This window comes from Nanorana parkeri, unplaced genomic scaffold (genome assembly GCF_000935625.1).
Source record: "Nanorana parkeri isolate BGI_ZX_2015 unplaced genomic scaffold, ASM93562v1 scaffold1029, whole genome shotgun sequence".
NCBI classification, from domain to species: Eukaryota; Metazoa; Chordata; class Amphibia; order Anura; family Dicroglossidae; genus Nanorana; species Nanorana parkeri.
This window is the reverse complement of record NW_017307297.1, coordinates 455,075-479,006: the sequence shown is the minus strand read 5'-3', so window position 1 is coordinate 479,006 and position 23,932 is coordinate 455,075. Positions and strand designations below refer to the sequence as shown.

The 23,932-nt window shown below is 41.8% G+C and overlaps 1 protein-coding gene across 1 annotated transcript in view; it reads right to left on the bottom strand.

Moving 5' to 3' along the window:
- Window positions 1-23,932, bottom strand: part of DYNC2H1 (dynein cytoplasmic 2 heavy chain 1) — a 315,198-nt gene that overhangs the window by 89,264 nt on the left and 202,002 nt on the right. The window contains exons 80-82 of the mRNA XM_018567326.1: window positions 20,279-20,354; window positions 18,353-18,552; window positions 15,757-15,861 (exon numbers count right to left, since the gene is read on the bottom strand). Coding sequence (XP_018422828.1) covers window positions 15,757-15,861; window positions 18,353-18,552; window positions 20,279-20,354 — 381 coding nt within the window. The remainder of the gene's footprint in view (window positions 1-15,756; window positions 15,862-18,352; window positions 18,553-20,278; window positions 20,355-23,932) is intronic.

Here is a 23,932-nt window from a genome sequence, read left to right as displayed (position 1 = left end):
CCGCCGATACCGATGCTTGTATCGGTGCATCCCTAATATATATATATATATACATATAAATATATATATGGTATTTGTTTTATAACCCTTCCCAGATTGTTGGGCAGCAACAATTGCTTCTCTAAAGGTGCCCATACACCTTACGATTATCGTAAGATAATCGTATGCGATCGACTTTTCGTACGACAATCGTAACGTGTGAATGTAATGCCCGACCTATAGTACTGTACGATGTTCGCATGGTTGGTGGCGTTTCCTTGCGTCAAAAGTTGTACGATTATCACGGCGCATGCGCAAACGAAAATAATTGCGGTCACTTACCGCAAGTCTCCAGGTGTTTTTTTTTTAACTACGGCTGATTTAACCTTTCCATAATCGGGGCAGGATGGGGCCGTCGTACGAAAATCGTACGACGGTTCGATCATCGGACGAAAAGTTTTGTCTGATAATCGTAAGGTGTATGGGCACCTTTAGATCAGTGCTGATGTCTTGCCTCCTTGGCATTTTGTTAACACACACACATGAATACCCCAGACCAGCAAACTGCTAAACCTTTGGCTTTAAGGCTGGGTTCACTCCTGGGCGTTTTGCAGCGCTGATGGAAGCGCTGAAAAACGTTCAAGCAGTGAAATCCTATTATTCCTATGGGCATGGTTCCCACCTGGGCGTATTTCAGCGCGTTTTGACGGCCTGAAAATGCCCTACGCCCGAAAAAGTACAGGAGCTTATTTGGGGCGGATTTCAGCGTGTATCCATTAGGATACAGCCTAATAGATTTTAGTCCCAAAGCGTGCATATTACGAACGCCTAGGTGTGAACCTTGCCTTATAGGAGGTGGTCCCACTTGCTGATGATCAATTAATCAAGGGCATTTGATTAGAACCTGGCTGAGAGAGAGTGAGGGTTATTTCACACCATATGCAGTTGTGATGCAGTCCGTTCAGTTTGGCTGCTGCAGCCAAAATACATCACAATGCTTTCCTATGTGCTTTCTCGTGCTGTATTCACACTTAAGGTTTAAACCTTTCCGGGAGGAAGTGTTTCTCTCCTGGGCGGCCGGGAGCCGCTATCCAATAGCGCGAGACTCCCGGAGCGTCCGGGAGAGTTGGGATGTCTGGGTACAGCCAACACTATCACCATGCCTGCCAACAAGGCAAGCATGTCTGAGCTCCAAAACAAACGAATGAAATGCTCTGACAGGAAAAAGGAAGTGGCCTAATTGTCTAATTAGCATTTTAGTAAAAATAAATAAATGCATCGGAACGCATCAAAAAAATATCGCAATGCAACTGCGCACACAGTTGTGATGCAGTTGATATTCATTTCAGTACAGCGCTGCATGACGGAATAAATGTCAGTCAAAGTACCGCAGCGCTGAATACTGAAAAATGGCCTGGATGGGAAGGGGGTTTAACACCGCGGATGTCAACTGGTTAAGAAAGTGCTTGCTTCCTTACATAATTTTGGAAGTGACTACCTAATGAAACTGTTTATGGTTTTGCTTTATGAGAATAAATAAATTGCAATTCTGCCTATCATGATAATTACCAGTCATTTTCTGGAGTTAGGTTGGTGTGGGGACCACATTAATTTACTACACTAATGTCACAGAACAATGTCACTTTCTCCTTAAGTTAATATTTACAATACGAAAGAACTGTAAGCGTTTTTGATAAATCTCAAATGATTTAGCTTAATCTCACTAGACCTTTAAGGATTGTTCAGAAATAGAAGTTTTACAGGTGCTCTAGTGCCACCTACCTGTACAATGAAAACAAACAAGGTTTGTTCTAAAAGATTAGCTATAATCATAGAAAGCTCTCATTCTCCATACATCTTCAAACATGAATGAAAAGTACAGGGACTAGATATCTAGGTCTTCTAGGAAAAGTCCACTGGCTGAAAAATGCCCGTACAAATGAAAACAAACCCATGTCTGCTGCTATTTGCACTGCAGCCAGCTATTATTTAGCAGGGGACTTGATTCAGTAAAGGTTTTATACGCTGATAAATGTCACATGAAACTAAAGAAATCCTTTTATCATCTTATTATCTTTCTTTAGCTGGTGTGGTCACCTCTAATTTGATTTAGTCAGTTTGGTGTGACCCAGACGTAGCAGACCTTGAACACTGCGGTTCATTTCTCCTCTTTCTGTACTATGCATTGCACCAGCTCTGCATAGAGTTGTGTTTCATTACTTTGACAACATGATTTTATGTTGTCAGATGCAGTATAGTATGCGGCATAGTCTGGTCTCATAAGCAATACAGACTTGTTTACTATAGATTACTATAAAATACAGAGACTGATGGATACATAGTGGACTTAGGTTTGGAAGATGAAAACAGGTTGTGTTAATATACAGGTGAAACTCGAATAATTAGAATATCGTGCAAAAGTAATTGCAGTAAGTGCTGCAAAAGGGGCCCAAACCAAGTACTGAGTACATATGCATGCTTGTACTTTTCAGAGGTCCAATATTGTTCTATGTTCCCCCCCATACATACACGCATGCAAACAGGCGTCGGGTGCGTATATGTGTGAAAACGACGATTTCGCCCATTACGCTGCACGTGTTACATACCGCCGCGAACGTCGGAATGAGAGCAATAATTGTAGGGCTATCAATCACTGATAACACTAAACTGATGAGCGGTAAAAGCTTTTAAAGCGTCACCTATGGTCAATTTTGGGCATGGTCATTTTTTGCGATTTTGCGGGTGCGCGCAATTTTAAAGCTTGACATGTTTGGTGTCTATTTACCCGACGTGACCCCGTCTTTTTATATTTTACCAAAAATATGGGTGATAAATGGGTGTGGTTACTGGGGGTGTGACCACTAAAGGGTGTGGCCACTGAGGGGTGTGGTCACTGAGGGGCGCTGTAAAGCTTTCTCGCACAGGGCGCCTAAAGGCCTAAGGCCGGCCCTGACCTGTATAACAAAATGCCTGCCAGGCAGTGGCCAATTTACTCTTATATCAGAGAACCAATTTTCCTTCTTGTCCCCAACCAATGGCAATCACATTAAAAACAAACAAAAAAACAAATTCCTTCCTTCCTACATGTATTTACCTTCCCCACTATTTTCCTCCACCTCAATCTCTGACAATACTTCCCAGTGTTGGGCAAGCTTCCATGCTACCTTGGCATAATGCAGCACCTGAATGGAAAGCACTGTCATATGGCAGAAAGGGAGTGTGTCTAGAAGTGTGAGCCATGCTACCTTGGCATAATGCAACACCTGAATGGAAAGCACTGTCATATGGCAGAAAGGGAGTGTGTCTAGAAGTGTGAGCCATGCTACCTTGGCATAATGCAACACCTGAATGGAAAGCACTGTCATATGGCAGAAAGGGAGTGTGTCTAGAAGTGTGGGCCATGCTACCTTGGCATAATGCAACACCTGAATGGAAAGCACTGTCATATGGCAGAAAGGGAGTGTGTCTAGAAGTGTGAGCCATGCTACCTTGGCATAATGCAACACCTGAATGGAAAGCACTGTCATATGGCAGAAAGGGAGTGTGTCTAGAAGTGTGAGCCATGCTACCTTGGCATAATGCAACACCTGAATGGAAAGCACTGTCATATGGCAGAAAGGGAGTGTGTCTAGAAGTGTGAGCCATGCTACCTTGGCATAATGCAACACCTGAATGGAAAGCACTGTCATATGGCAGAAAGGGAGTGTGTCTAGAAGTGTGAGCCATGCTACCTTGGCATAATGCAACACCTGAATGGAAAGCACTGTCATATGGCAGAAAGGGAGTGTGTCTAGAAGTGTGAGCCATGCTACCTTGGCATAATGCAACACCTGAATGGAAAGCACTGTCATATGGCAGAAAGGGAGTATGTCTAGAAGCCTGCAAATACTGACGATACAGTATTGTTGACTTTTGCACAGAATGTTTGCAGGGGCGGCAGGAGCCAAAACATGCAACTGCAGGGAGTGAGTTTGTTTCCCTTTTTGACACAGGTTAACTTTTTTCAATTGCACAACTGATGAATCCTATGAATTATTATGTTGGCAGAAATTTTAAATGTCTGAAAGTCTGCTAAATTGAAGAAACCCAAACCAGCAGCAGAAATGGATTTTATGTAGCGTACTAAAAATTCTATTTTTTTTTGTGTCCATTGAAATACCTTTGGGATGTCCAAAAGCAGTTCAACTAATGGGTGAGCAACATGGCAAATGGTCACTAACATGCCCATTAAAAAACAAAAAACTGGTGAATGCCTGCAGCTCAAAGGGCCTTGTGCTTAAAGGAGAACTATGAGGTGAGTGCTTTTCACTCACCTCATAGTTCTAGCCGACCTGTGACAATGAGACTGTCACAGGTCGGCTCAGTAGATCGGGAGGTGAGCGAACACATAGCGGCGTTCGCTCACCTCTCAATCCTGTCACAGCTCTCTGCCGTGACAGGGGAGGGGCTGGATTCCCCCCTCCCCGCTCCGCCAGCGCTGACTGGCGGAACGGACAGGGGAGGGGGCGGGTACAGCTGGGTCTGCCTCTAGATAGGCAGAGCCAGCTGTCAGTCATGCAGCTGGGCAGATCCCGGCATAATTGTCGGGATCCGCTTCAGCTGCGGCGTCTCAGTATACCGCGAGCAGCAGCTTGCGGTGTACTGCGGCGTCTCAGTATACCGCTAGCTACAGCTCGCGGTATACTGAGCCTAGGGTGACGGGAGGACGCTAGTTTGTGTCCTCCCGTTACCCTAAGGAGAACTATGGGGAAAAGCCTTAACACCATAGTTCTTCTTTAAAGCTGGCATCAGACGAGGCTGCGACATCCATCTGGCAGAACTTAGCCTTGCAAATCTGGGAAATAGTTGCTTGATGCCAAAAAAAAGAAGGAGCACTCATAGCTCTAGTAGGCTGTGCCTTGACAAGGAAGAGTGGAGCCTGAACCTCAAGACCATAAGCTTAGATGAGGGTCTGTCTGAGTCACCTACACATGGTGGAATGCACAGTCATACAAAGTCTCTCTGGGATTACAAAAAGGAATTGTCCGGAAAGAAGCAGCAGCTGAACAACAGACTCTCACAGCCTGAACAACATCTGAAAAAAATTGAGGGACATTACCTTTCATTGAACTGGAGGCAGACAGAGTGAAGAAAGAACTATGTCCTGGTTGAGGTGAAAGGCAGAAACTACCTTAGGCAAGAACGAGGTCCTGGGCCTAATCACCACATCACCAGAATCCTTTTCTCCATTCAGACCGGCTTCTAACCGGTTACACAGTCGGGAAAGCCTCCCCGCTGTGTAATCCGTCATGGACGGAGCGCTGTCTGTTAATTATAGGCGGCACTGCATCTGACTTTGACAGCTAAGTTAGGTTACAGAGCAGCGGGCTTCCCCACTGCTTTCTGTAACCTAACATAGTGAAGCCAGAGCTGCAACAGCCATTGGTCCAAGCTGTGAAATCAAAAATAGGAAGAAAAAAACCCCACTGAGGACATCGATCTCAATGCCTCACCAGTGACAAGCAAGTGAGGGACAGTGTGGCTCCTCCCCGTCTCCTCCCTTCTCCCTCCCTCCTCCACACATAGCTCGGTGACCTGGTTGGCAGGGGGAATGCCTCACCTAGCACGGCCCCTACTGCACGTCACTGGTCTATGGCTATGTTCTTGGTGTTCATTTGAAAAATCTAGAAATATACATTTTAGCCATAAACAAAAGTACATACTTGTAGCAAAGATCTTTATATATAAGATGGCTTAAATGTACCGAACCATGGAATAGCTCTGTGACCCTAAAATGTTTTTACATATTACAGCAATGCTTATTTTATTTTGTGGGCCATAAACAATGACTGCACAAAAGGAAATCAATGGATTCTTCTGGAATGTCTGCAGAACTGAAGTGTTACTATAAATTGTGAATGTTGTAAAGTACTTATAGGATATACAGGTAAAAGGAAATAATCCTGGACTTGCTATTGTGCTGTATGAAAACAAAGAATGGCCATAAATACTACTCAGACTAATAATTCTATTTATACTGTATCAACCCATTATGACACTGCAGGAAATGCACAGCATTCCAACTTACTTGTGAGTGTTCTAGACAAGAGTACAGAATGGGTGAAAGAATAATAAATCTCACTCGCAGTCAGTCATACCAAGAATAATAAGTGAGTATGCTCCTAAAGCTCATCTGTGTTATAAAAACAAACCCAAATACCCCCTTTCCCATAATGTATAGCAGGTACCTTTTGGTGCCTCAAAACTATGTTGTAAGATAAAATTGTAAACTGCTATTGCTCACCTCTCCTTCTGAAAATGTTAGTTGCTAGTCTGTCATGTGATTCCTCTGGAATCAATCATCTGAATTACTGATCCAGAACTACAGTAGTATGTATTTGATAAATTCTGACTTCATGGAAACTTTACTTGCTGCATGCTAGTTTTGAGTCAGTGACTCAAAATAATGAAACACAATACAATTAGGCAATTAGAATTTGCAGAAGCAGGTCAGAAATGGCAGCTTCAGAGTTTCTCAGTACAGGTTTCCTTTACCTTACCTCATCGATAATATCCACCATTTAACTTCCTTCTCCATCCTCAAGAGATTCCGACAAATGGCCACCATTCCCTGGTGGTCAGTAGATGCTTGCTCCCTTAGGCCTGGTTCACACCTAGGTGACCGTGTTTTTATGCATATGCCAAAACTCGCATTTTTGTGAGCAGATTGTAGCACATAATACGCATGCAAAAATACAGCAAACACGTGTTTCAAGCATTTCCTATTGAGTTTTTAGGGCCAAAATGAGCTGTAGTATGCCAATAAAAGCTCCTGTACTTTATCCAACGACAGGAGCTTTGCTTATTGCGACAAAATGGTCAGATGTGAGCAGGGCCATACAAATGATAGGATTTATTTTTGGAGCGGTTTTTTTAGGGCAGAAAAAGCGCTACAAAACGCTCAGTGTGAACCAGACCTTAAGGTATAGCACTTGGGCCTGGTGACTGGATACGGAGACACTAAACATTGCATTGCGGGAGTGCAAAGGGAGTGTAGCCGGTTCCTCCCATACCCAAAGGTACTGGAATTTGTAAAATAAATGCATCAAAAAAGTTGATGTACTGAAACCATCAAAATAAATGGGCTAACTAATGCAACGCACCACTACATACAGAAATCAATGGACTACATTTTGATGTGAATAGTTCCTGAAGTTGAAAGTATTTCCACTTTCCTAACAAGCAGTAAATGATCCCTAAAACAATACACTGACCTCTATAGCTGCAGGAAATTCAATTTCAAAATTCCCAGCTGCCCTCTCAGTAGTCCAGCTCACCCCGCACCTCTCTCCCAGTGCGTCTGCTCTGTGTTCACATTAGAGATGTAAACACTGGAAGTGTACTTAGTCACTGCTGGCAGGGAGAGCAGGAAAAGCTGAGCTGCTCAGTCTTTGATTTGGAAAAAAAGGGGAATCAGGGTGAGCTGAGCAGCCCAAGAGAATGACTTCAATGCTTGAGCTATGACTATGAGGATAAATGAATCCATACTGCCTGATATCACAGATGTATTACTTAGTACTCTAGTGGCAGCAAAGGGTTAACATTTTTGACAGGCCAAATACACACCTGTATCCTGGTTTTACCTAACAGCGAGCATCAGGCATTTCTATCTAGAATTTCATTTGAGGTGACTGAAGTGGCTGAAGATCTACAGAATGAGCAAGTTTCAAGTAATCTGATTACTGCTGCCCTCTGTGTGGCTAGATTTCCTCTATTCACTGCAATGTTCATCACAATGTATCATTGCATGCTGAAGGTAAGTAGTAAGAAAGATCAGTGATTGACAAGTGTGTAAACAGTGAGAGTAAAGGTGCCCATACACCTTACGACCATCGCAAGACTTTTGTCTTGCGATGGTCGTAAGCTTATTAAAAGCTCGTTCGATCTGCCCCTCTTGGAGGGGCATATCTTACTTGCGATCATCGAAAGCCTGCCACGCTGAGGGGCGGGCTTCCGATCACTGCAATCGTACAATTCTCGGCGGGTTTTCAAGCCTGCTTGTTCGACGGAAGACTGTTTCTACTGTACGGTCGCACGCCTTCCATACACTGTACGATTATCGTACGATCGCGGGATTTCCGGCGATTCTCGTACAAGAATCGTACAGTGTATGGGCACCTTAAGACCTCATTCACACGGGCGTGCACATCCATACGGCATGCATTTCGATGTAGAGACCTGCTCAGGGGGGGCAGGTGCAGAGTGTACTTGCATGCAGCTGTCTGTACATCCCTATGGGAGGAAGCAGCTGCATGCGGCTACATGCTGATCCAAACCTGCACCTCCTTGGGTGACTGCACTTGGACGCAGACTGTCCAAGTGCGGGTGGACAGGCGTATAGCCGTGAGCAGCCATGTCCTCCCATACAGATGTACAGGTGGCTGCACACAATTACACCTGTCCCTCCCGGGAGCAGGTGTCTGTAGGGGTGTGAACACTGCACAGGTGTACAAGTCGATGTGAATGAGGCCTTCGGCACCAATGAGGGAAACACACATACTGTTGCCATAACAATAAAATACAACTATTTCAAGGGAAAAAAAACATTTATGCAGCAAATTGCCTGTTGATTCTGCCAGTAAAGTTCACACATGCCACCTCCATTGTTGGGTGATAACACTGTCCCACTGTTCATAAATACAGGGCAGTCTTGTCACTGTTGCACTGACTGTACCTGCTTAGAGAACAGCAGTCCATGGTGGCATAGTGAGGCCATGGCTTTCAGCCTCATCACCACTGATTCACAGGTCTGTAGGTTGTCAATCAGCAGCTGGCCATGCCTAAACTTCCTCAAGTGGTCATGGGAGATGTAGTGTATGCAGCAGCTTGGCCATGATAGAGAAATGATGTGCAAGCATTGATGAAACCTTTCCACCATGACCTGCATTCTCTGGAAGCTGCCGATGTCCTGTATGTTTACTAGTAGCCAGCAGCTCTGTAGCGCTTATTGTTTATTCATGATCAGTCAGCTAAGAGAGGGGGCTTAGGGCTGGCTGTACCTTGCCTCCACAGGAACGCCTATATTTTAGGCATCAGACTGAGGTGAAGCTTGATCCAGCATTAACATAATTCATGGTTTTATTGGGCATTGGGGCCAAGTGCTATATGCATTTGGTCCCCTGTACGATGAAATAACAATTTTACATTTTTAGTGAGACTTCTTCTTTAAGTAGCACTGAGCCCTACTGAAGCCTGATAGCAGCTTGTTTAAAGTGGCAGTCAGCACTCTTATTAGGATCTGTGGTTAACATTCCCAAACTGGAGCTAAGCCTTTAGCAAAGGTGCTTAAAGCTTGCCAAAAGCTTTGTAAATTCTTGCTGAACACACTGCTGTTATACAATCTGTGTAATACAGTCAATGTTGTTTTCTCCACCTGTACAACCCTATTAAAAAACATAGAAAGCGTAGAGGCACTAACGCACAGCACAATATAAAAACACATTTAGAGAAGTTTCCATAAAATATAAGGGCTCATTGGAAGTTCTACATCTACCTGGTGTTCCTGATTGATACCTTTTTCAGTCTGAGGTACAATTTTAGATCCCCTTTCTATATACCTGTGATGACTAGTATTGGTCATCTAGTTCTCCTGACTAAATCCTGAAGTAAAATGAATTGTGTTAAAACTGATCAAAATCTTGGCTTAGCCAATCTAGAGCACTGTAAGAGGTTTTCATGGAGTAACAAGTTAAAACATCAAGCAAAAGGATTTGCCATCTACATGGTGAGATATGAATGTCTGTTAGATTGCATTTTGCTGCAGGGTTCCGCTGATTTCTGAAGGAAAGAGGATGAGTCACTTTGTTGCAGGCTGTTTTCAGAGCTGTACTGCATCATTTCATCCCATATACTAACACTATCTGTCACAGCGCAACATCTTTCTACTGCACAAATGATTTTTACAAAGCCGCATTCAAAAAGCTTGCTGAAGGTTAAGTACGAACAAAATAAATGTCTGCTGCTCTTGGCAGTGGAAAACCTTGGCTAATCAGTTTAACAAAGTGGAGAAGAGATGCTAGATGTGGGAATGCAAAAAAATGGTAATGGTCACAATGAGATCTATTAGATATAGATTGGCAAATGGGTCATGCAGTGTGAAAAGGGTTATTTCAGGGACTCTTTCTAGGCATGACTGCAAGTTTATCCACATTTCACAGGAAATGAGCTGCAAAATTAAAGATAATACGCCGCGTCAGGTAAATAGACACCAAACATGTCAAGCCTTAAAATTGCGTGCGCCCGAAAAATCGCAAAAAAACGACCACGCTGAAAATCGTCCATAGGCGATGCTTAAAATGCTTTTATTGCTCATCAGTTTCGTGTTATCAGTGAATAATGGCCCTAAAATTATTGCTCTCACTCCGACGTTCGCTGTGATATGTAACATGTGTGGCACAATAGGCAATCCACGTTTTCACACGTAAGCGCACCCAACACATATCTGCGTGTGTATGTGGGGGGGGGGACTTTAAAAAAATGTTTAAATTTTTTTTATTACACAACTTTATTGCTATCACATAGGGGGCTAAGAAGCCAATTTACATGACAGGTCCTCTTTATGGAGACATCAGGGGTCCCCCAGAGAAGCTTCTGTAGCTGGAGAGTGACTGCAGAATGCAGAAGTTTAGAGGGATTACAACCCCTGGCAGGTTTGTATAGCTGCAAAACGTTTCCCAGCACACTCACCAGCCTGCATGCAAAAAAACCTGTCTAACCGCTAAGGTTAAAAACAGGTTTTAGATACACGTTTTCTGCAGAATATGTGAAAGCCGCACAGCCTCGTCAAGGCCCCTCTGTGTAAGCACAATTTTATCTTTTGCTACATGTGCTCCAAGATGGAGACTCTCATAGGTTAGAGTTAGGACCACACTACACAGAGGAGCCTTGACGAGGCTGTGCGGCTTTCACATATTCTGCAGAAGACGTGTATCTAAAACCTCTATTTCTAGCCTTAGCGGTTAGACAGGTTTTTTTTAATGCTGGCTGCCGAGTGTGCTGGGAAACCTTTTTGCTGTTGTACTGTATAAAGCCCTTCCATGTGCACCTCACTTTAAAGCTGGTTATGAGTTGATGAGTGCGTTTGCCATTTGTTTTGCAGATTTGTATAGCTGCCTTGGTCCCCGCTAGAGAAATCAGCCTTTACCATAGGTCCTGGTGACTATTGGCACTGAGACATTAAAGGAAGGCAAATCCAAAATGTTTGCGTTGTCACAGAAAAAGGTGATTAGGATAAATATTACAATGGGGAAAGTGTTGTGGTAACAACTGCTTAAGAAGGGTTATTATCTCGCTGTGGAGAGATCTTCTTACTTCCTGCTGTGCCTCTCAGACAGGAAATTAAGGGAAAGCTCCCCAATGAGAAAATGAAAGCAAATAATACAAAATAAAAGAAAGGACAGTAGTTTTAACCATTTCCTACTCTTTCCAAAACATACAAAAAAAATATTGTTTTATTATTGTGACTATACTATCCCCTTATTTGTGCAGTACATGTCATCTTCCAGTGCCACCTACTGCTCATTAGGCAGCTAATGAATCAGCAGCATGATATGCCAAATCACTGTATGAATTATAAAACCTTTGTAAGGATTAGACGGGCCTGAATTTCCCAGAATCCTCAGCCATTAATAATCAGCGCTTTATTATTCTAGCTATCACCTAGTTTGAACTCGAGATACAGGGAGCCAGAACATCTCAGATGTTTTCAGATCTCCAGGAGAAGAATAGAGCTAGTACCTGGTTGCCGAAACCTGAGGAAGCCAGAGGCTGGTTGGCTCTAAACTATCTTTTCCGCTGTGACACAGGTACTGTTTTTTATTTAGAAATGCTGCATAATATTTACCATATAACAATTAAAGAAGATTCAAACTTGTTTGTTCTGTGCAAAGTCCTTCACCTTACTTTAAAAAGCCAGTTATCAATAACTGATTGGTGAGGTCACCATTATTTTTTAGCTAGTTTATATAGAGAAAAGTTGTGGTTAATAAATGCCAACCAATCTTTTAATGACAGCAAACCTCAGCTATTTCCATTTCATAAGTATTAAGGTGCCCACACACCTTGCGATAATCGTACGATAATCGCGGGAAATCCCACGATCGTATGATTATCGCAAGGTGTGTGGAAGGCGTGTAACTGTTTTTACTGTACGGTCGCACGACTTTTATCTTAGGAACATGTTCGAAAACCTGCTGAGAATCATACGATTGTCAGCGGGTGTGTGGCATGTTCGTAAGATAAAAGCCGCACGGGCCGGTGTGCGCAACCACACACTGCCCGTTCAGCATTGCGGTCATCGGAACATTATCGCAAGTACGATCTGCAGATGGGCAGATCGATCTGCAGATGGGCAGATCGTACATTTTTTAAATTACTTTACAACCATCGCAAGACAAAAGTCTTGCGATGGTTGTAAGGTCTGTGGCCAACTTTAGTTATCATCACAGAAAAACAGACAACTAACAGATATGAATTGGAATTTCTTTACAGTGAATTTGTTAATAACTCCTTACACACAAGCTGTAGGACTACAAACACTAGGTAATGCCTATTCATTCGAGATATATATATATATATACTGTGTATAGGATTACCTATGCTTCCTTATGTTTACCCTGGTGCTATACTCACTGATTTCCTTGCCCGCCCATTAAGTATTGGTGCATTTAACCATTATGTCCTAAATAGCAGCATTAAGTGATTTGAATTAGCTCTCATTTTGATAAAAAAATGTTCTGTCTGCATTAGAGTAGCGTTCTTCTTCACAAATCTGAGTGCCCAACCCTTGAGATGTTGGATCTAACTGCTCGTGGCCAACTTTAGTTCACACTTTTCTCTCATCTGGGCCTCCATGCTGGTTTATTATTCATGTCTGGCTGTCTGTTAGTCAATAACTCACACATTCTAACCTTTCCTAAAGGCTTCAGGACTACGCTCTGCAAATCCCATAATAAGTTCGGAGTGATAATGGCGACAAACAGTATGTGAAAAGGGTGCATATAAGCTTCTGATGACCTTGTAGATGAAAGCGAAACAAAGAAACTTCCAAGACTTATTTTCACACTGATTCCCAGACAGCTCTCTCATGCTTTGATGTTAAAATGCGGCATAAAAAGATTATAGTCAGGAAGAACGATTTTTAAACACTATTTTTATGTTTATATTGCATATATAACAACACACCTGATTTTTGGCATAATGCTGAAAGTGCCATTTTCTGGCCGATACAGCGGTGTATCCATTCTTTCTCCCCTCCCCGCTGGGCGCTGCTCTGCGTCCCAGCAGGGAAGAGAGAAACTGTCACAGGCGGCCGAGCGCTGCGAGAGAAGAGCTTTGTGAGCGGACAGCGTCTCTCCTCCCCGCATCGCTCAGCCTCCTGTCACAGTTCGGCAGAGCGGTGTGTATGGACGGAGACAGCCATCGCTGTCACAGCAGGCTGAGCTCTGCTCGCTCAGCCTCCTGTGACAGCTGTCAGGAAGGAGAGCGGTACAAACACTCAGCGATCAGTGATCGCTGAGTGTTTGTAAATAATTGAGGACATGGTATGGTTACTATATCCTGACATTTTTTTACATTTTGGTTTCGGTTTTGAAATTTTCATTTCGGTGCACCTCTATACATGATAGATCCCTTAATGAAGCAAAACAATATACAAGGTGCAGTGAAGTGTGAACAACCCTACACAATGGGGACCAATCAATACTATTAAGAATATATATTTCTCAGAATGGGAGGGCTTACCACTAAGGGCAATACTCAGCAGTCATATAAAAGGACAGGGAATAATCTATTGAAGACAACAAGGTACACATTTAAGACAAAGACCAGAGCAGAAGGTTTGAAGAAGGAGTTAAAAATGTCCATCAATATTACAACCTTTCCCAAGCAGAGGTAGGAGCTGCAACATCATATCTCAAGAACTTACAATGTCACCCTACATCTTTACCCCCTCTGGTTCTTATACCTCCAATAATTTACCTTCATTAAACAGCTGCCTTAATAGTAAGAATAATGTCCTTAATAGTAAGAATAATGTAATCACAACTTGAGTCATGTGCTCCAGCTAACACCTGCCTCATCTCTGGATGGAGACCTGCGGGTCTCTGGACTACCCATAAGGGCTTAAATCCCTGTAATCATCCCACCATAATGTGAATTGAAAACTCTTCTTTGATGAGTTACGAAAAAATAATCAAGTCGAGTTGTGCCTGATCTAACACCACTAGACATCCTAACATCTCAATGACTGGAACCTTCGGACATACAGATTCACAGCTTTCCTAAAATGAAACTGTGTTCCAGTGGTGAAAAGAAAAGGTGGATTTAATTTTTTTTTTTAATAAATGTTAGTCATTTATATACCATCTATATATTCTGCAGCTCCACAGAGATAGAATGGAAAGCTTTCTTACAACTCGATTTCTGCACCAATGTCATACAGAAACAACACAAGGGCCAGTTTGGATGGCAGTACCCCCGAGTAAAATCCACACAAACAGAAGAATATATAAAGTCTATTCAGAACATGTCCCTAAAAGAGATCGAACGCACTCGTCAAATGTCAAGTGAACCATTGTGTTTCCAAAGGATGGAGCTTAGCAGACATTGTTTTCTATCATATATATGTTTATAAAATATCATGGCAAATAAAGTAGCGAGTGCATATTTAATCAAAAGACTTACAAATATGGCACATTGTATATAGTGGCTTTAAAGAAAATCTAAAGCCAAAAACATGTTTTGTTTTGGATACAGTGAGGAAGTGTCAAACTCTGGTCAGGTTTTTATTGCTGCCTGTGTCTTCCCTAGGGCAGGGACGTGCAGTAAGGTTCCTGCTAGGTTAGGCATTCCCCCTGCCCGTCCTGCCCCCAACCTGGTCACTGAGCTATGTGTGGAGGAGGGAGAAGGGAGGAGACAGAGAAGAGCCACCCTGTCCCTCCCTTGCTCGTCTCTGGTGAGGCATCCAGATAGATGTCCTTAGTGTTTTGGTTTTTTTTTGATTGGACAGCTAGGACTAATGACGCTTTGCCATTGGTCCAAACCATCCACAGAGCTCAAGCCTCTAACAGCAAGTAGAGGCTGTTGCAGCTCTTGCCTCACTATGTTAGGTTACACAAGCAGTGGGGAAGCCCGCTGCTGTGTAACCTAACTTAGCTGTCAAAAGCTGGATGAAGTGTCGCCTGTAATCAACAGGCAGCGCTCCGTCCATGACAGGTTACACAGCGGGGAGGCTTTCCCCATTCTGTAACCTGTTACAAGCTGCTCATAATGGAGAAAAAGTTGTCAGCTTCAGACTTAAAGCTGGCAGCTTTTTCCGCCATAATACTAGGTGAGGCTCTGCCTCCCTTGCCTCCCCTGACTGCACATCCCTGCCCTAGGGAGACTCAACCTCTCTGTTTGGCAAGCATTATCATTGTGACAGAAAGTGATGGGAAAATCCACAATTTTACAGTTGAAACCAAAAAAGGAGATAAAAGAACATTTTCTAATGGGGTGCCTTTTAAGTCCTGCCCCCTCCTAACTTTGGAAAGATCTTCTCTCAGGAAAAGCTTTCCAATGGGACAAAAGCAGTAAAAAATAAAATCAAAAAAATAAAATCAAGGGATTTTAACATCTCCTGCTCTATCCTAAACAAAAAGCAACAACTTTGGCGTAAGATAAAGGTTATTACATTTGTTTTGTAATATAATAGTTTCTCTTTCAAGCTGTAAAGACAAACTATTACTTTAGAGCAGGTACCTGTGAACTGATCATACGCTGTGATGAACGGGCGATATTGGCTGGAAGACCGAAGAAAGCCGGCTTATCATCCTCTGGGAGACTTTCAATCACATTGCGATAGTCCTGTAGCAAAGTAGAATAATGGGCTTACTGGTTTTCTTCAGTTTAACCAGATACCATGCAAAAAAAAAAGAAAGTCCACCAAGTATACAGACAAATGACTGAAATATACTGCATATATAATAATAACTGGAACAAATTACAAGTTTGCTAGAAAATGCATTCAAGCCACCTCTTTAGTTTTAATGAGTGTCAAGGACATAACCCACACCTATACCCCACATTTGCATCTACAAAGGTAGCACAGACACCTTAAATCAATCACCATTGAATGTTTTAAAGCAGAGGTTGATTCACATGTAGGTGTGAATGTGCCTTTGAGCTCCCCTTTTTCTTGTGCTTTTATTCAAGTATATCACGTTATCTGCTGGCACTGCTTGAATAAAAATCTTCATTTTGCCGGTTCAAATATGTTGAAAATGTCAATACTTTCCATGGACGTACTTCATTTTTCACATGCCTGTATATAAAAACTATAAAAACAAAAGCTATATTTTTACAGACAGTGCTCAGCATAAATGAGTATACCCCAATAGATTTGTCAGAAAAACTTTACTCTTTCAGAATCAACATTTTATATGGGATACTATACTACAAAATACTCCTACAAATGTGGGCCATTGATTGCAACCAAGATTTGTTAATTTGCACACACAAAAAGTATTTTTACTAACAAATTAATTCAAGACCATGTTGCAAAAATAAATACACCCCTATGAAAGTCAAAGGAGCAAAGCTGAGTTTTACACAACAAAATCCTAATTAACAAGAATACTCACAACAGGTGAGTATAATTATTAATTACACCGATGTCCAGCAAACAAGGGACTATAAAAGGGCGTTACTTAACAAAGAAAACCCCTTCCCCTTTCATGCTGTCAGCAATGGCACCACATGAAAGGGAAATGTCACAAGGCCGGAGAAAGAAAATAATATACACAGGAAAGGTGAAGGCTACAAGATCAGCAAAGCTTTACTTATCAGTCAGAATACTGTAGCAAAAGTGATACAAAAATGTAACAAAGATGGAACTGCAACCATCTCACAGAGACGTCCAGGCCATCCACAGAAGTTAACACCTCAACAGGAGCGTCTCCTAACGAGAAGGGTTGAAGAAAAGCGCCATGCATGTTCACTGCAGTTAGATAAAGAAGTAGAAAGCCAATCTGGGGTGATTGTTTCCCGTGACACAATACGGCGTACACTGCAGAGGAATGGCATGCATGGGTGTTGTCCACGAAGGAAGCCTCTCCTAAAGCCCATACACAAAAAAAATACATGGTGGTGGAAGTTTCAATCTGTTGGGCTGCATGAGTGCTGCTGGTGTCAGGGAGCTGCATTTCATTGAAGGTATCATGAATTCACATAATTGTTCTTGTGTTTACTGAGATACTGATTAAAATCTTACTGTCCAAAGGGGTGTACTCATTTATGCTGAGGACTGTATGTTACTGCAGGTGCACCATGTACATCTAATAGTCATGTTTTCACTGTAATTTGTATTTTTTTCCTTTATTTAAAAATAAACTGCTTAAAAGGTCTTCCTTTTTCAGACTGAGGGTCCCCAGGACAAAGAGAGGGTACATCTCCCGAGGGAGGCAGCAATAAAAACCTAACTAAAGTTGTGACCTCTTCCCAAATCCAAAGCAAACCAAAATGTTTTTGCTTTAGATACACTTTAAAGGATAATCAAAACCAAAAACTTGAGGTTCACCATTCCTTGTGTGGTGGCTGCATTAGTTTTCTTCTTTTTTTTTTCAGGCCATCGATACTTTCAGCAAGTACAGAAAATACCTATTGTTCTTACCAGAAATTAAGTGTTTATATCACTTCCTGTAACAGAAAGCAAAACAATTGTATTGTCTTCTGTAAACTACTAATACCTACCCCATCCATGTATTGGGAACAAAAGCAGATATGTTTAAGGTCAAGCCTAACTTTCAACCATTAATCCCTCAATAACTTTAGTAGAGGGGGGAATGTTGCCATCTAGGGACAGGAAGTGCCTTATTTGCAGGATTACCAGGTATAAATAAAGAAAAGAAAGGCTAAAAAAGGGGAAAACTAATGCAGCCACCTCATTTAAGGACAGTCAATCCGCAATATATTACATTTGTTTTTTGTTTTAGATAAACTTGAATGTAATATTATACCCACTCCAATCCTTACTTACTGTACCTGACTGATTTACTGCCTGTATATGGAGTTTAAAGATAAAAGTCTTTCACAACTAGGGAAACTGGCTGCCAGAAAGTGATATCGTTGTTATGGTCCTATGGAGGGGGCAAAGATGCCACCCACTTTTTTCAATGGATTTGTGATGGAAGAGATGTCATCTCACACCATTTAAAAAGGTAATGGTGTACTACACGGTAGTCTGGTTGAAAGCTTGATGGTCTCCACAAGTCTATCTCATAATTACAATAATGCTTCTACTATCTAAAACATTGATCATAAAAATAGAACACACAGAATAAATAAGAAGACATCTTACCATAATGCTGCTGGAATTCGGCAGAGATACAGACAACGGGAAAGTCATCTTGCTTCCCCTTAATCCTCCAGCATGAGAATTGAAAAACTGCTCCAGATAGGAGCGAAGAACTCGTAAATCAAAGTAGTTATCTACACGTCCTCCATAGATTGCGTTCTCTAAGAGACCATGCACAAATTCCCACTGGAAGTTTCTGCCACCTGAAAAAAAAAAGTGTTTTAGAGATAATAAAAATTAAATACATTTCTTTTGGGGAATTATTTAAAAAAAACTTGGCTTTGGGATTATAGTAAAGAAGTGGTCGTTCACAGCAACCAGCTTGAATGAAAGAATGTTCTTAGCTTTACCAACAGATTTGTCCAGTTCCTCTTAAAAGGTTAAACTAGAATGCATCTAATTTCTGAAGCATTGAGACTCATGACTCACCCTAAGTGGAAGCCCTTTCCGCAGTTCAGATAACACTGGTCATAGACAGGTAGCCCATTACTTCATGGATCATTGCCCTACAGAGACTTGCAACTGCTGCTCCCTAAGAATGTGGACAACTGCTAGGCAACTAAAATGCACACATCAATTTACCATTTTTACGCTATTAAATAACCTGCTGGAGTGACTGTTTTGCCTTTAAGTAATAAAGAGCACATGGGGGATTGTGTTCCAACACTGCAGTAAACAATTACAAATGTGTTACCGGTATATAAAATCATTAATCAATAGGCAACATAAACACACGAGCCCTGGTCTGAAGTAGTTAAAACAAGCATGGCACATTTCTGGGGTTTCAGTGCTGTCAAAATAATGGCTGAAAAATTGGAAATAAATAAAATAAAGGCAGAGTCTGTTCTTGATCAGTTGCAGCAGAGGGCAGGGGAGACATGAGAAGTCTAATAGACCCCTGATGTCTCCATAAAGACCTGTCACATGCCCAATGCTATCACATAGGGGGTTTATTAGCAAAATAAATCTGAATGCAAATGTATACATAAGGCAACCACGTGTATCTAAACAAAATATTGCCACACGTGCCGGACTGAGAAAAATAATTGTAGGACCTGCATTCATGGTTAATGTTAAACTGATGAGCTATAAAGGCATTTAAAACATTGCTTACTGATATTTTTGGGAGCCACAATTGTGTGCTATTTTGTGGGCACATGCAATTTCCAGGCTTGACATATTTGGTATCTATGTAATCGACACAACCTTATCTTTTATTTTGTACAATATATTGAAATAGTCAGATATTTTTTTCATACTTTTGATTTACCAGAACATTTTGATAGGACCCTTAACCTATGACCTTTCTGTAGCTCTCATTGAGAATTCTGCACCTACTAACAGGTAGTTTGGCCTACACTTTTTGAGCAAACTGCTCCAGCTGTCACAGGTTTGAACTATGCCTTCTCAAGATTGCATGTTTTAGCTCTTTCCATAGATGTTTAAAAGGCTTCAGATCTAAGTATATAGAAGGCCACTTGAGAATGGTCCAATGTTTTGTTCTTAGGTGCTTTTAGCTGTGTCTTTTGGGTCATTATCCTTTTAAAGGGCAGTAGGTTTTGCTCCAGAATTATTTGATAATCTTGAGATTTAAGCCTTGCCTCCTTCAGGTTTCACAATAGGTACGATGTTCTTTTCTTTGACCCCAAACATACAGCCAAACTCGTAAAGAACTTCAGTAAAAAGAAAAACAAGGAGCCCTGGTCTCAACATTTTTTTTTACTAGTGCCTAAAATGTTTACACAGTATTATTGATCATAACTGCAAACATTTTTTTTTTTTTTTTTTAAACATTAACGTTTGTAAATAAAATTCCTCTTATGAAACTGAAGCTTTTTAGATCTAAATACACAAAAAAAACATGAAAAGACTATACATCTATTTATAAAATTATTTTGCAAGGCTAAAATGCCACCTTTGAAGACATACCTTCAAACAGCCGATCAATAATATCATATGCAGCACGCAGATCTGACAGAGAGAATTCATAAAACTTTGTCCAACCCTAAAGAAGAAGAAAAAAAAAGGTTGTTTATTTCAGTGCATTCAGATGAAAACAAATATAAAACATTTATGCAAAATCACTTAACATCTAATAAGAAGACATTTTCAACTGAAAATAGAACCATCTCAGGAGGAGAGCAGTGGGGTGTATACAGAAGAGGTATAGTAAACATTTCATGTACAGCAGGTTAACCTCATGTAAAGCAGGCTTTAGATCTGGTAATATAGGAGAATCTGACTGTTTATATAACTGTTCTTTTATGAGAGGATAAATGAAAAGATTTTGTTCTTAGTGTAAAATCCTTTTCTCTGAGTCCATTGAGGACTCTGAAGAATTATAAGATGTAGGGTTATGCTGTTGCCTCCTGGAGAAATGGACACTAGGCAAAAAAATTAAAAGCCTGCCACTTTAAAGACATAACTCCTGCCCCCTCCCTGTTGTAGCACGCAGTACACAAGGAAATGAGGTGAGGAAGCTGCCTCCCTCAATGGACTCCGAGAAAAGGGTTTTACAGTAAGAACAAAATCCTATATTCTCTATCACTATCAGCAATTGAAGGACACAGCTCTGAAGAATTCTGAGACGTAGGGGTGTTCAAAAAAGGGAGGCGGGCACCAAAAAAACTGCCAGAACCAGCTCAGTCACACAGCTGCCTGAAGATGTTTTTTGCCAAAACTAGCACCAGAAGAGGCAGCAACATCAACTTGATAAAACTTTGTAAAGTGTGAACAGGAGATCAAGTTGCAGTCTTGCAATTTGAGCAACAGAAGCTTGATACTGAAATGCCCAAGAAGTACTATCTGCCCTAGTAGAATGAGCAGAAACAGGAAAAGGAGGATGTTGTCTGCTGAGAAAGTCTGCTTTCCAGTTTTCTATTGCTTCAATGTGCACTGCTAAAATTGCTGGAGCCTGAAGTTCCGCCCAATCCAAGATCGAATGTACTTAAGTTGCTGACGACACGCTCCTGGTGCCTCCCTGATGATTGATGTATGCCACTGCTGTAGCATTGTCTGACTGAATTTGAATCAGATACTCAGACAGAAGAACGTTTCAGTAAAACAACGTCAGATGAACCGCCCTCAAGTCCACTACATAGATCCAAAGTTTTGATTCCTTCCCAGACCAACAACCCTGTACAGACATATAATCCAAGAAGATCCCATCCCACAAGAGTGGCGTCTGTCATTACAATCTTCTAAGTTATGGGAAGAAATTACTTTCCCCTTGTTGACGCAGGGGATGTCATCTACCACGACAGAAAAACATCCTAGTCGGGGTACTCAATCTTAACAAGTTGTCCAGTGATAGAGGAGACTTGCCCCATGCTGTAAGAATCTTGCTCTGTAAGGTCCTGGAATAGAATTGAGCAAAAGGTACCACTTCGTTTGTTGACGCCATCAATTCCAGTATTCCCATGCAGGTACTCGAGAGAAACGGCGATGGGTTCAAAGCAACCAAACTAGATCCTGGAATTTCAATATTTTGTTCTGAGGAAGGGACACTTGTCCTTGAAGGGTATCCAACAGAACATCCAAATACTGCAAGCGATGTGACTGACCTAGAGACAACCTCTCAATATGCAGAATCCACCCAAAGTCCTCTGATGGCCGTAGCACCATCTAGACACTGAGCTCCAAGGTAGGAAGAGACTGTTCTCAAAGTAAAAGATCGTCTATGTATCTGATAATGGGAATGCCCTTGTGATGAAAAAATCCCAGAACCAGAGCAAAAACTTTTCAAAAAATCCTTGGAGCCGTAGCATACCCAAAGGGAAGAGCCACAAATTGATAATGAAGGTCGCCTACTGCAAAATGAAAGAAATGCAGATGAGCTGGAAATACAGGGATCCTTTGTATCTATAGACACCAAAAAAAATGCCTTCTCTAAGAGAGGCAGCAACTGACCAAATGGATTCCATCTAGAAAACGTAATGAGTGCTTTCAAATCCAGAATTTGACAAAGTCTTCTGCTGGGTTTTGGAACTGTAAACAGGTTTGAGTAAAAACTTTTAAAACATTCTGCCAAAGGAACGCCAGTAATAACACTCAGATTCAACAGAGCTTGAACTGCCCATTGAAAAAACGTTCGTCCGGCGATGCCATGGCATGGGAAGCGGAAGCCGGAACACAAAGAATCAAGGAGGAGGAAGATGAAAATATATTCTGAAATTTGAGCTTTCCACATCTCTGCTAATTCTATCAGGCATCCCCCCACCAGATATAGAAAAGGCGAGAGTGGACGAACATGCTAAAGCAAACTTTTTAAATGCCAAGGATATCTAGAGGGTCCAAAGGTTTTAAAATGCAAGACGTCTTTGGGAACTAAAGCTATGCCCCACGATATACTGTGACCGCCCAGCTGGGACGGATCCCGACATTACTGTTGAGATCCACCCAGCAGCGTGAGTGACAGCTGACTTTGCCTATCTAGAGGCAGAGCCAGCTGTGCCCGTTCCCTCCCCCGTTCGTTCCTTCACTCAGGGATGGAGGATCGGAGAGGGGATCCCTGCGGGGAGTGGTGACTGACAGTCAACGCTCTCTGCAGGGAGATGATCGAGAAGTGAACGGATCAGTGCATGTTTCTGCTCACTTCTCGATCGATAGAGCCGACCTGTGACAGCTTCTTTGTCACAGGTCGGCTCTAACTATGAGGATGAGTGGAAATCACTCACCTCATAGATCTCCTTTAAATCTCCAACAACTCTCGCTTGTCCCTCCTGCTGACCTCCACATTAAAGGAGAACTATGGGGTTCTATCTTTTTTTTATGAATGCATTCCTTAGGCTAAATAAGTAAATAATGTAATTTACTCTAATTAGCCAAAATGCACAGGAAGGCTGTAAAACCTTATTTTAGGTGGTGGGCGGGGCTAAGCGCCGCAATGAGAAGACATTCCGACGTATCTGACGGGATCCTCCCCACTGATGATTGACAGTGATTCTTGAGAGCTGCTGCGCGTCCACGAATATAATACGGGGACATGCAGGTAAGGAGAGAGCTGCTGCGCATGTCCATATATTCGTGGACGCGCAGCAGCTCTCAAGAATCACTGTCAATCATCAGTGGGGAGGATCCCGTCAGATACGTTGGGATGTCTTCTCATTGCGGCGCTTAGCCCCGCCCACCACCTAAAATAAGGTTTTACAGCCTTCCTGTGCATTTTGGCTAATTACAGTAAACTACATTATTTACTTATTTAGCCTAAGGAATGCATTCATAAAAAAAGATAGAACCCCATAGTTCTCCTTTAATACTGCCTCCTGTAGTGACATGAAGGTTTAGTAGGAGGAACTAGTAAGAACTTCAGGGGCATGCAGCAGAGCAATACTTCTGGAAGTGTCCTTTTGCCTAGAGAAACCATTTGGAGTCGCATTCAGATTTTGTTTCAGGATAATCATATTGTGGCACCGTGTGAACAAACAGGCATTATGTGTTATCACGTTTAGATTGTTATAAGTATACCAATAACTACATTTGATTTTGATTTTTTAATTTGATCTATGATACAGTATAATATTTATGACAATGTTATTTCTACAAGCCATGTGAAACACTCTGCAGTTCCACTTATACTGTGAC